Raw genomic sequence first — 13400 nt, forward strand, 5'->3', positions numbered from 1 at the left:
CCGGCAGCCATTTTGTTAGGAGACCGGAAATTTTACCGACGCTTTACATTCGTTAATACCTTTCAAACAAAAAAAAATTCATGAAATTCGGTCAAAATTTACTCGAGATATTGACAAAATACTCCACGTTCACTGTACGGCCGAGTAGCCAGATAAGAGCTCACTCCAAGAGACCTAGCTCACGCTCCGGAGAACATAATTTCAAAAACTTTTTTTTCCCTGATTGGTACGGTCAATACCTATCTAATAAAGCTAAAACGAACGAAATATGTTCAGATTTGGCCGACCTACAAGCAAAAACTGCTTGCCGCCCTGTGCCTGTTCCACACCAAGGGGTCTAACTCACGCGTCGGTCATCCGATTTCCATAAACTTTTTTGTCGATCGGTATTGTAAATACCTTTTATTTGACGTATCACTTACAAGTTTAACGTTTAAATGTCCGGAGATATCTTCGACAAGACACTTGACGTATCCGCCACTTGACAATGGCGCCCAACGTGAAAACCCCACGGTTAAATAATTTTGACATTCGCACATAACGCATATGTGATGAAGCCTATAAATATGCAGAATTCAATGAAGATATGTACAAATACCGGACAATTCTTATTTCGGTGACAGGTTATCGTTGAAAGATGGAAATTGTGTATATGTGCAATAATGTGCAATTCTTGATGTGCATATAAAAACAAAATATGAGAACGTTACGTGTATTACGTGCAATGTTACGTGTAAAGTAACCAGAAAGACAGTACACATAAACATGAATTCGCGCTTGAATTTGTTACCGTATGCATATTTCTATATGACATTAATCATGAATAAAGCTTGCATATGACGGGCAGTGTGTTGTTTATTTAAATGTGAAGGTCGGAAAACTAAAGCGGTGAAGAAATCTTAATAATAAAAAGGAAAATTTAACTCGGAGACTCAGTGAACTTTGACAGAAACGTTTGTGAATTTTATGGGGACTCGTCTCACAAGAATTTTAAATTGAAACTAGAATGAAAATGAGAACGGTGATGAATATACGTGTGTGAACCAACGATTATAAGAAGTCAATTGATGAAATTTTGAAATTCTTGACAAGTTTTGCGTTATATAGATACGATAGACATAAGTGGGAAAAAACTTAGAAGATGGTTAAATTGTAACGTGTTGAACTTTGAGGAGGTGGCTAGAAGATGAATGTAGCATGCACAAACGACGTGTAAGTTGTGAGACGAAACAATAAGATGTATCTGATAAACATGTGAAATTCAGAAGTGTTCGGGTCGATGAAACGAATTAGGGTATAAGCATAAATGCCTGAAACAATATTGTAAGAATGAGAAGTATTGTTGAGTTGATTGGAATAACTGACAAAATCATACCAACGTTCCCTGGTGAAAAATATACAGAGGCGGACTTACACAAGTTTTTAAAAGGATGTGAAATTGCGTTGGAGATAGAAAGACCCGAAGAGCAAGGAAACATCCTGGAATGTATTAAAAGGAAACTGACTGGAGAAGCTTATCTAGAAGTGAAGTATGAGAAGTGTGTGACGTATGGACAAATAAAAAAGCTGCTGATTTCGAAATATAAAAAACCATACTCATTCAAAGACTGTCAAAAAGATCTATGGAATTGCAAACAGGCACAGAATGAGAGCTTGGAATGCTTTTTACTGAAAGTGCAAACTCTTTATAGATTGGGTTGTGAAGCAGTCGAATCAGAATACCAAAATCAGCTTGAAATTGAATTCTACGACAAAATGTTGGAGAAAGAAGCCGTTTATGCAATGAAAATGGGTTTGTTGAGGACAGATATTACCGAGCACATGGTTTTACACTGTAGACCAGCACCTGACAACATCAAAGATACGATGAAACTTGCCCTGGAATATGAAAAAGATTTTGCGGAAATAATACCAAATGGGGTCAACGAAAAAGAACGGGCAGAAGCGGCGCCAAATACAGTCAACTGGAAGAACATGGGTCACACACAGGACTACTTGGAAGAATTATCGCGTTTGCGTCACGATTTGAAGTCAATGCTAGCTGAAATATACTCGTTGCGCAATGGGAACAAATTGAATGTTGTTAAGGAAGGATCGTGCGAAAGCGAGACTACACGTGAAACTATGAAAATCGCGAAAGAATGCTATATTTGCAACGAAAAGGGGCATGTTGCTAGAACATGTCCGAGGAGACTTCTATGTCGTCGCTGTGGGGGAGAGAAACACAACTTCAGAGGGTGCAAACGTAAAATAACTGACGATCAAAAATTGTGAGTGACGGGCCTGAGCTTATATAAATTGACTCGGATGAAAATGAAGGGTGAGTGTGAAAAAGACGGTGAGTTAGTATGTTGTCGTTCAAAATTTGTTTTCTCACTCATTTTTTGAAACGGTTTTGGTTTTGGTTGCTAGTAAAATAGAAATGAAACATCAGAGACAATAGCGCTCTGGGTACAAATTGATATTGTTCGAAGGATCGGTTAACGTACCTACGATAGCAAGGTGAAAACGTACTTGTTGCCGTAGGGTAATGATCCATAATGAAAATTGTTGGTGGAAGGATCGGTTAACGTACCTACGATAGCAAGGTGAAAACGTACTTGTTGCCGTAGGGTAATGATCCATAATGAAAATTGTTGGTGGAAGGATCGGTTAACGTACCTACGATAGCAAGGTGAAAACGTACTTGTTGCCGTAGGGTAATGATCCATAATGAAAATTGTTGGTAGAAGGATCGGTTAACGTACCTACGATAGCAAAGTAAAAAGGTACTCGCTGCCGCAGGATAATGATCCATGATAAAAATTGTTGAAAGGGTCGATGAACGTACTTACGATAGCAAGTTAAAAACGTACTTGCTAAGTAAGGTAATGATCCATGATGAAAATTGTTGAAAGGGTCGATGAACGTACTTACGTATGGACGTATGGCAAATATGAACTGTAAACGTTGGACTCGAATGAGCATTGGAAAACAAATGTTGGTAAAACGACGAAAAAGTAGAAGTGGAAGAAATGGAGTTTGAATTTAATTGGGTTAACCCGCTGAGCTGAACTGGCAAAGGTATGAAAATGATGAAACTGTTGTCAGAACACATGAGACTGGGCTGAGAATAGTGGCGCGAAGAAACATGACATGATAGCCGTTACTAAATATGAGAATATGACAAATTCAAGGATGTTCCGTTGACACGAACAGCTTGTGGAAAAGGCCGTTGGGAAAATAATGTTGATACATCGGGTTCATTGTGGTCGAAATTCATGTTTAGTTGTATTTTTCAAGTTGTTGATTTTATATGTTTGAATTTGATTTAGTTAGATTCGAGTTTTGATTTTACTTTTTGTTCCCTCAGTAATTGCAAGATGAAATTGCTTTTTGTTATTTTGGATTGAAAAAGTTTATATTTGGCAGAATTTTATCTTGCCATGTTTTGGCGTTGAGGTTGTTGATCCGACTTTCATTTTTGCAGATTTCGATTTGAAGTTCTGTTTTGTCTCGTATCGGGTTGAAATTTGTTGAGCTCGATATTATTTGTTGTAAATGATGAATGGATGGACGATTGAATCATATATGAAATCTTTGATTTGGGCATAGGAAAATGCATTTGTTTGGGAAAATGAATATTTGCGTTTAGATAAATTTTATGAATGAATGAATTACGCGGGTTGAATGATGATTGAAGTTGATGATATGAAGGCATTTTTTATGAAAGGTGAGAGCTATAGCATACTGTGAATGAATGTGGCCAGGCCACGAGTGAGAAAAAGACGAATGCTTAAAACCTCAATGATGATGAGGTGATTTTAGAGATAGTTACTTTATCTTTACGCTTGGGTGAAAATGCATTGGGTATCCGATTAATTACAATGGGGAAATGATAATGTAAATGATATATTTCGTAGTTACAGCAAAACGGCCACTCGCTGTCGCAGTGTCACTATAATTTTTTTTTTGAAAATTCTTGCTTTATATATTTTTGATTTTATTTTAGAAACATTGACAATCTTTGAACAACATGGTCAATCACTGACTTACACAGTCACAAACATCGACAGTTTTAACCATGGACAGTCACCAACACCGACAGTCAATGGACAGTCACTAACATCGACGGTCGTAACCATGGACAGTCACTGTTTCGGCAGGCCTTGTATAAACTGGATGAGCGGGTAGACGAAACTGTTGCTCCTGAGACGGATTGAAACGCACGAGAAATGAGTCGAGACAACGAACACTATGAATATTGCACCAAGACAGCCCTAGCGGAATGAGCAATGGCTGTTGGACGGACCTGGGTCGAACCGATAAATTGACAAGTTGAGGATCGAAGACGACTGGAAGAGAGAGCAAGTAGTGAGACAAAACAAGATACAGTTCAACAAAATCGAGAGTCATGGTTGGTCAATTTGGTCGTTAGTCATAACTCATGGGCGCACAACGATTCGTCCAATTTGCAAAAATTCGGGGAACATACAGTCGGTGGTGATACAGGGAAATGGAATCCTGAAAATAACTGAAGCGTGCGATGTGGTGGTGGGCGAATCAAAATTGATGTTCCGGCGAAAAATCGACACTCAGGAGAGACAGATTGAGACAACACGCGTGATCGAGGTGGCACCGATACAACCACTATGGGATGAAAAATGGTTGGCAGACAGAGAGATGCCGCAGAGAAAGATCGATAAACTACGGGTAAGCTCGCATGCGGACTTATCTCGCTCTATCATTTCAGCCATTCATGAAACGGAACAGTTGGAAAACGATTGGCGTGACGAAACGATAATCCGAGAACACCAGGGACAGTTTGACCAGATCAAAAGCTACGGTTGGTCCATTTGGTCGTTGATGGCCTTTGTCTCAGTCCTTTTCATTATGGGGGCGGGTATCGTATGGTACATACGATGCCGAAGCACAATATTCCGGAGTGCCACGGAGGGAATACAGCGGATGCACGAATTGGCACGATCCAGGGACAATCTTTCAATGGTTGAGGATTTTAGAGTAGGGTTGGGGGTGAAAATTTCTGATTTTTATAGTCATTTAAAATGTTTTTGATTTTTATAGTCACTTAGACTGTTACAATTATATTTGGGGTTTCATTTGGGGTCGTAGTTAGGACCATTTGGTCATTTCGAGTTTATATTTTTGATTGTATAGATTAAGAACCGATGTGAAAGCGCGAAATCACTTCTCAAAAACTTAGTCAAATGAGCGAATGGCTCAAGACAATATAGTAGAAGGTTGAAGAATGTGAGGAGAAGTATTGAGATGAAAAACTGTTATCCCGTTTGAACGATGATCTTATTTTTCTGAGGAGGGAGTATTGTGGTACCCCTCATGCCGAATGGCAGTGAAAATATTCCACAATTTGGTGAATCGCTGAATTTTCAGTGTCGCTGAAAAATCGACACTCAGGAGAGACAGATTGAGACAACACGCGTGATCGAGGTGGCACCGATACAACCACTATGGGATGAAAAATGGTTGGCAGACAGAGAGATGCCGCAGAGAAAGATCGATAAACTACGGGTAAGCTCGCATGCGGACTTATCTCGCTCTATCATTTCAGCCATTCATGAAACGGAACAGTTGGAAAACGATTGGCGTGACGAAACGATAATCCGAGAACACCAGGGACAGTTTGACCAGATCAAAAGCTACGGTTGGTCCATTTGGTCGTTGATGGCCTTTGTCTCAGTCCTTTTCATTATGGGGGCGGGTATCGTATGGTACATACGATGCCGAAGCACAATATTCCGGAGTGCCACGGAGGGAATACAGCGGATGCACGAATTGGCACGATCCAGGGACAATCTTTCAATGGTTGAGGATTTTAGAGTAGGGTTGGGGGTGAAAATTTCTGATTTTTATAGTCATTTAAAATGTTTTTGATTTTTATAGTCACTTAGACTGTTACAATTATATTTGGGGTTTCATTTGGGGTCGTAGTTAGGACCATTTGGTCATTTCGAGTTTATATTTTTGATTGTATAGATTAAGAACCGATGTGAAAGCGCGAAATCACTTCTCAAAAACTTAGTCAAATGAGCGAATGGCTCAAGACAATATAGTAGAAGGTTGAAGAATGTGAGGAGAAGTATTGAGATGAAAAACTGTTATCCCGTTTGAACGATGATCTTATTTTTCTGAGGAGGGAGTATTGTGGTACCCCTCATGCCGAATGGCAGTGAAAATATTCCACAATTTGGTGAATCGCTGAATTTCCAAATATTCGGAATCAAATATCATGGAAATATATCGTCCACGAAATCGCTATCGAGGTTGGACGGATGTGAAGTGCAAATGCACTCACATCAATTTGCTGATAATGCAAAATAGACGAATTGTGGAATATCAATCGTACCGAACGGTCGATTGCAATGAACATAAAAAAATCAGAATTATTTTGTACGTCGACTTGAAAGGTTTGGAGAATTAAGAGAAGTATTTTGTCCATCGGCTGGAAAGGTTGAATAGTTGAGAGAGTTATTCTGAACAAGTATATATATTGGACAAACAGGTGTTTGAAAAGTGATTTCGGGTCGTGCATAGAAGTGTTTACTGAATTTTACTAAATAAAATAAATATTCTGTGTCAACCACAAAGCATCGCATTCTTATTCCACCTATCAGGATTCGAATAATTGGATAGAGGAAATGAAGGATACGACAATGGCGCCCAACGTGGGGCAAATCACGTGGGGCGCCATTGTCGTATCCTTCATTTCCTCTATCCAATTATTCGAATCCTGATAGGTGGAATAAGAATGCGATGCTTTGTGGTTGACACAGAATATTTATTTTATTTAGTAAAATTCAGTAAACACTTCTATGCACGACCCGAAATCACTTTTCAAACACCTGTTTGTCCAATATATATACTTGTTCAGAATAACTCTCTCAACTATTCAACCTTTCCAGCCGATGGACAAAATACTTCTCTTAATTCTCCAAACCTTTCAAGTCGACGTACAAAATAATTCTGATTTTTTTATGTTCATTGCAATCGACCGTTCGGTACGATTGATATTCCACAATTCGTCTATTTTGCATTATCAGCAAATTGATGTGAGTGCATTTGCACTTCACATCCGTCCAACCTCGATAGCGATTTCGTGGACGATATATTTCCATGATATTTGATTCCGAATATTTGGAAATTCAGCGATTCACCAAATTGTGGAATATTTTCACTGCCATTCGGCATGAGGGGTACCACATCCATGTTAACAGAAACTCTCTAAGCATCATTTTTCGCACTTTATATCGTTTTACTAAAATCCAATATGGCCGCCGGCAGCCATTTTGTTAGGAGACCGGAAATTTTACCGACGCTTTACATTCGTTAATACCTTTCAAACAAAAAAAAATTCATGAAATTCGGTCAAAATTTACTCGAGATATTGACAAAATACTCCACGTTCACTGTACGGCCGAGTAGCCAGATAAGAGCTCACTCCAAGAGACCTAGCTCACGCTCCGGAGAACATAATTTCAAAAACTTTTTTTTCCCTGATTGGTACGGTCAATACCTATCTAATAAAGCTAAAACGAACGAAATATGTTCAGATTTGGCCGACCTACAAGCAAAAACTGCTTGCCGCCCTGTGCCTGTTCCACACCAAGGGGTCTAACTCACGAGTCGGTCATCCGATTTCCATAAACTTTTTTGTCGATCGGTATTGTAAATACCTTTTATTTGACGTATCACTTACAAGTTTAACGTTTAAATGTCCGGAGATATCTTCGACAAGACACTTGACGTATCCGCCACTTGACAATGGCGCCCAACGTGAAAACCCCACGGTTAAATAATTTTGACATTCGCACATAACGCATATGTGATGAAGCCTATAAATATGCAGAATTCAATGAAGATATGTACAAATACCGGACAATTCTTATTTCGGTGACAGGTTATCGTTGAAAGATGGAAATTGTGTATATGTGCAATAATGTGCAATTCTTGATGTGCATATAAAAACAAAATATGAGAACGTTACGTGTATTACGTGCAATGTTACGTGTAAAGTAACCAGAAAGACAGTACACATAAACATGAATTCGCGCTTGAATTTGTTACCGTATGCATATTTCTATATGACATTAATCATGAATAAAGCTTGCATATGACGGGCAGTGTGTTGTTTATTTAAATGTGAAGGTCGGAAAACTAAAGCGGTGAAGAAATCTTAATAATAAAAAGGAAAATTTAACTCGGAGACTCAGTGAACTTTGACAGAAACGTTTGTGAATTTTATGGGGACTCGTCTCACAAGAATTTTAAATTGAAACTAGAATGAAAATGAGAACGGTGATGAATATACGTGTGTGAACCAACGATTATAAGAAGTCAATTGATGAAATTTTGAAATTCTTGACAAGTTTTGCGTTATATAGATACGATAGACATAAGTGGGAAAAAACTTAGAAGATGGTTAAATTGTAACGTGTTGAACTTTGAGGAGGTGGCTAGAAGATGAATGTAGCATGCACAAACGACGTGTAAGTTGTGAGACGAAACAATAAGATGTATCTGATAAACATGTGAAATTCAGAAGTGTTCGGGTCGATGAAACGAATTAGGGTATAAGCATAAATGCCTGAAACAATATTGTAAGAATGAGAAGTATTGTTGAGTTGATTGGAATAACTGACAAAATCATACCAACGTTCCCTGGTGAAAAATATACAGAGGCGGACTTACACAAGTTTTTAAAAGGATGTGAAATTGCGTTGGAGATAGAAAGACCCGAAGAGCAAGGAAACATCCTGGAATGTATTAAAAGGAAACTGACTGGAGAAGCTTATCTAGAAGTGAAGTATGAGAAGTGTGTGACGTATGGACAAATAAAAAAGCTGCTGATTTCGAAATATAAAAAACCATACTCATTCAAAGACTGTCAAAAAGATCTATGGAATTGCAAACAGGCACAGAATGAGAGCTTGGAATGCTTTTTACTGAAAGTGCAAACTCTTTATAGATTGGGTTGTGAAGCAGTCGAATCAGAATACCAAAATCAGCTTGAAATTGAATTCTACGACAAAATGTTGGAGAAAGAAGCCGTTTATGCAATGAAAATGGGTTTGTTGAGGACAGATATTACCGAGCACATGGTTTTACACTGTAGACCAGCACCTGACAACATCAAAGATACGATGAAACTTGCCCTGGAATATGAAAAAGATTTTGCGGAAATAATACCAAATGGGGTCAACGAAAAAGAACGGGCAGAAGCGGCGCCAAATACAGTCAACTGGAAGAACATGGGTCACACACAGGACTACTTGGAAGAATTATCGCGTTTGCGTCACGATTTGAAGTCAATGCTAGCTGAAATATACTCGTTGCGCAATGGGAACAAATTGAATGTTGTTAAGGAAGGATCGTGCGAAAGCGAGACTACACGTGAAACTATGAAAATCGCGAAAGAATGCTATATTTGCAACGAAAAGGGGCATGTTGCTAGAACATGTCCGAGGAGACTTCTATGTCGTCGCTGTGGGGGAGAGAAACACAACTTCAGAGGGTGCAAACGTAAAATAACTGACGATCAAAAATTGTGAGTGACGGGCCTGAGCTTATATAAATTGACTCGGATGAAAATGAAGGGTGAGTGTGAAAAAGACGGTGAGTTAGTATGTTGTCGTTCAAAATTTGTTTTCTCACTCATTCTTTGAAACGGTTTTGGTTTTGGTTGCTAGTAAAATAGAAATGAAACATCAGAGACAATAGCGCTCTGGGTACAAATTGATATTGTTCGAAGGATCGGTTAACGTACCTACGATAGCAAGGTGAAAACGTACTTGTTGCCGTAGGGTAATGATCCATAATGAAAATTGTTGGTGGAAGGATCGGTTAACGTACCTACGATAGCAAGGTGAAAACGTACTTGTTGCCGTAGGGTAATGATCCATAATGAAAATTGTTGGTGGAAGGATCGGTTAACGTACCTACGATAGCAAGGTGAAAACGTACTTGTTGCCGTAGGGTAATGATCCATAATGAAAATTGTTGGTAGAAGGATCGGTTAACGTACCTACGATAGCAAAGTAAAAAGGTACTCGCTGCCGCAGGATAATGATCCATGATAAAAATTGTTGAAAGGGTCGATGAACGTACTTACGATAGCAAGTTAAAAACGTACTTGCTAAGTAAGGTAATGATCCATGATGAAAATTGTTGAAAGGGTCGATGAACGTACTTACGTATGGACGTATGGCAAATATGAACTGTAAACGTTGGACTCGAATGAGCATTGGAAAACAAATGTTGGTAAAACGACGAAAAAGTAGAAGTGGAAGAAATGGAGTTTGAATTTAATTGGGTTAACCCGCTGAGCTGAACTGGCAAAGGTATGAAAATGATGAAACTGTTGTCAGAACACATGAGACTGGGCTGAGAATAGTGGCGCGAAGAAACATGACATGATAGCCGTTACTAAATATGAGAATATGACAAATTCAAGGATGTTCCGTTGACACGAACAGCTTGTGGAAAAGGCCGTTGGGAAAATAATGTTGATACATCGGGTTCATTGTGGTCGAAATTCATGTTTAGTTGTATTTTTCAAGTTGTTGATTTTATATGTTTGAATTTGATTTAGTTAGATTCGAGTTTTGATTTTACTTTTTGTTCCCTCAGTAATTGCAAGATGAAATTGCTTTTTGTTATTTTGGATTGAAAAAGTTTATATTTGGCAGAATTTTATCTTGCCATGTTTTGGCGTTGAGGTTGTTGATCCGACTTTCATTTTTGCAGATTTCGATTTGAAGTTCTGTTTTGTCTCGTATCGGGTTGAAATTTGTTGAGCTCGATATTATTTGTTGTAAATGATGAATGGATGGACGATTGAATCATATATGAAATCTTTGATTTGGGCATAGGAAAATGCATTTGTTTGGGAAAATGAATATTTGCGTTTAGATAAATTTTATGAATGAATGAATTACGCGGGTTGAATGATGATTGAAGTTGATGATATGAAGGCATTTTTTATGAAAGGTGAGAGCTATAGCATACTGTGAATGAATGTGGCCAGGCCACGAGTGAGAAAAAGACGAATGCTTAAAACCTCAATGATGATGAGGTGATTTTAGAGATAGTTACTTTATCTTTACGCTTGGGTGAAAATGCATTGGGTATCCGATTAATTACAATGGGGAAATGATAATGTAAATGATATATTTCGTAGTTACAGCAAAACGGCCACTCGCTGTCGCAGTGTCACTATAATTTTTTTTTTGAAAATTCTTGCTTTATATATTTTTGATTTTATTTTAGAAACATTGACAATCTTTGAACAACATGGTCAATCACTGACTTACACAGTCACAAACATCGACAGTTTTAACCATGGACAGTCACCAACACCGACAGTCAATGGACAGTCACTAACATCGACGGTCGTAACCATGGACAGTCACTGTTTCGGCAGGCCTTGTATAAACTGGATGAGCGGGTAGACGAAACTGTTGCTCCTGAGACGGATTGAAACGCACGAGAAATGAGTCGAGACAACGAACACTATGAATATTGCACCAAGACAGCCCTAGCGGAATGAGCAATGGCTGTTGGACGGACCTGGGTCGAACCGATAAATTGACAAGTTGAGGATCGAAGACGACTGGAAGAGAGAGCAAGTAGTGAGACAAAACAAGATACAGTTCAACAAAATCGAGAGTCATGGTTGGTCAATTTGGTCGTTAGTCATAACTCATGGGCGCACAACGATTCGTCCAATTTGCAAAAATTCGGGGAACATACAGTCGGTGGTGATACAGGGAAATGGAATCCTGAAAATAACTGAAGCGTGCGATGTGGTGGTGGGCGAATCAAAATTGATGTTCCGGCGAAAAATCGACACTCAGGAGAGACAGATTGAGACAACACGCGTGATCGAGGTGGCACCGATACAACCACTATGGGATGAAAAATGGTTGGCAGACAGAGAGATGCCGCAGAGAAAGATCGATAAACTACGGGTAAGCTCGCATGCGGACTTATCTCGCTCTATCATTTCAGCCATTCATGAAACGGAACAGTTGGAAAACGATTGGCGTGACGAAACGATAATCCGAGAACACCAGGGACAGTTTGACCAGATCAAAAGCTACGGTTGGTCCATTTGGTCGTTGATGGCCTTTGTCTCAGTCCTTTTCATTATGGGGGCGGGTATCGTATGGTACATACGATGCCGAAGTGAGGTCTTCCGAAGAGCAGCAGAGGGAATACAGCGGGTACATGATCTGGCGCAATCGACGAACAACTTGGAAATGAGATAAGTGAACTTTGGCGACAAGGGGGTTTGGGATTTTGAAAACTTTAGGTTAGGGTTACAGTAAACTGCGTTTATGTTACAGTGTTTTGAATTTTATTAATTTTACAATTTTTGGGATTTTATTCATTTTGGGGTCGTAGTTAGGACCATTTGGTCATTTCAAGGTTATTTTTTGATTGTATAGCTTAAGAACTGATGTGAAAGCGCGAAATCACTTCTCAAAAACTTGGTCATATGAGCGAATGGCTCAAGAAATTATTGCGAAAAGGTTGATGAAGATGAGGAAAAGGATTGCGATGAGAAACTTTTGTCCAGTTTGGACGACAGTCATATTTTTCTGAGGAGGGAGTATTGTGGTACCCCTCATGCCGAATGGCAGTGAAAATATTCCACAATTTGGTGAATCGCTGAATTTCCAAATATTCGGAATCAAATATCATGGAAATATATCGTCCACGAAATCGCTATCGAGGTTGGACGGATGTGAAGTGCAAATGCACTCACATCAATTTGCTGATAATGCAAAATAGACGAATTGTGGAATATCAATCGTACCGAACGGTCGATTGCAATGAACATAAAAAAATCAGAATTATTTTGTACGTCGACTTGAAAGGTTTGGAGAATTAAGAGAAGTGTTTTTATCCATCGGCTGGAAAGGTCTAAGTAATTGAGAGAATTGTTATGAACAATAGTGTTCGAAAGGTGATTTCGCGTCGAGTGAAAGTACTGTGAATTGCATAGTGATATTGATCAATAAAAAATATATTTTGCCTAGTGCAATCAACCGTCTTCTCATTTTCATGAAATGAAGGATACGACATGGAAATAATGTGTTAAGTGTGAGGGGTTTCCGGGGTTCCATATATGGACATCTATATATACCTATATACAGCTATATTGAGCTATATACAGGCATATAGAGCTATATAATAGCATATTCCTCTGTGAAATGTTTATTTACAGTGAAATATAGGTAAATATAGCGGTATATAGCTGTTTAAATAGGAATTTATGAAATTTGACTTCGTACGGGGCTGTCTATATTGCCTCCGGCAATTAATTGTATATGATAACAAGGCAAAGAGTGGATAATGTAAGTGATTTAAAAGGAAGAATA

General features: G+C 38.7%; 2 protein-coding genes and 1 long non-coding RNA gene across 3 annotated transcripts; all 3 read left to right on the forward strand.

Moving 5' to 3' along the window:
* The first annotated feature begins 1319 nt into the window (after positions 1 to 1319).
* Positions 1320 to 4970, forward strand: LOC119072791. Its single transcript, XM_037178087.1, has 2 exons — positions 1320 to 2320; positions 3992 to 4970. Exon 1 carries the CDS (start codon positions 1330 to 1332, stop codon positions 2272 to 2274), a length of 945 nt encoding a protein of 314 aa, XP_037033982.1. The 5' UTR covers positions 1320 to 1329; the 3' UTR covers positions 2275 to 2320; positions 3992 to 4970.
* Positions 4971 to 4973: 3 nt separating this feature from the next.
* On the forward strand, positions 4974 to 12998 carry LOC119072808. Its single transcript, XR_005086926.1, has 3 exons — positions 4974 to 5151; positions 8409 to 8414; positions 12465 to 12998. It is a non-coding gene; the product is annotated as an uncharacterized LOC119072808 (long non-coding RNA).
* LOC119072792 lies at positions 8612 to 11959 on the forward strand. Its single transcript, XM_037178088.1, has 2 exons — positions 8612 to 9612; positions 11284 to 11959. The coding sequence occupies exon 1, from the start codon at positions 8622 to 8624 to the stop codon at positions 9564 to 9566; it is 945 nt and encodes a 314-aa protein (XP_037033983.1). The 5' UTR covers positions 8612 to 8621; the 3' UTR covers positions 9567 to 9612; positions 11284 to 11959.
* Positions 12999 to 13400: the final 402 nt, after the last annotated feature.

This window comes from Bradysia coprophila (genome assembly GCF_014529535.1).
Source record: "Bradysia coprophila strain Holo2 chromosome IV unlocalized genomic scaffold, BU_Bcop_v1 contig_84, whole genome shotgun sequence".
Classification (NCBI taxonomy): domain Eukaryota; kingdom Metazoa; phylum Arthropoda; class Insecta; order Diptera; family Sciaridae; genus Bradysia; species Bradysia coprophila.

Coding starts and splice junctions, on each gene's coding strand:
- LOC119072791 (XM_037178087.1), top strand. CDS start 1,330: ATGAGAAGTATTGTTGAGTTGATTGGAATAACTGACAAAATCATACCA.
- LOC119072792 (XM_037178088.1), top strand. CDS start 8,622: ATGAGAAGTATTGTTGAGTTGATTGGAATAACTGACAAAATCATACCA.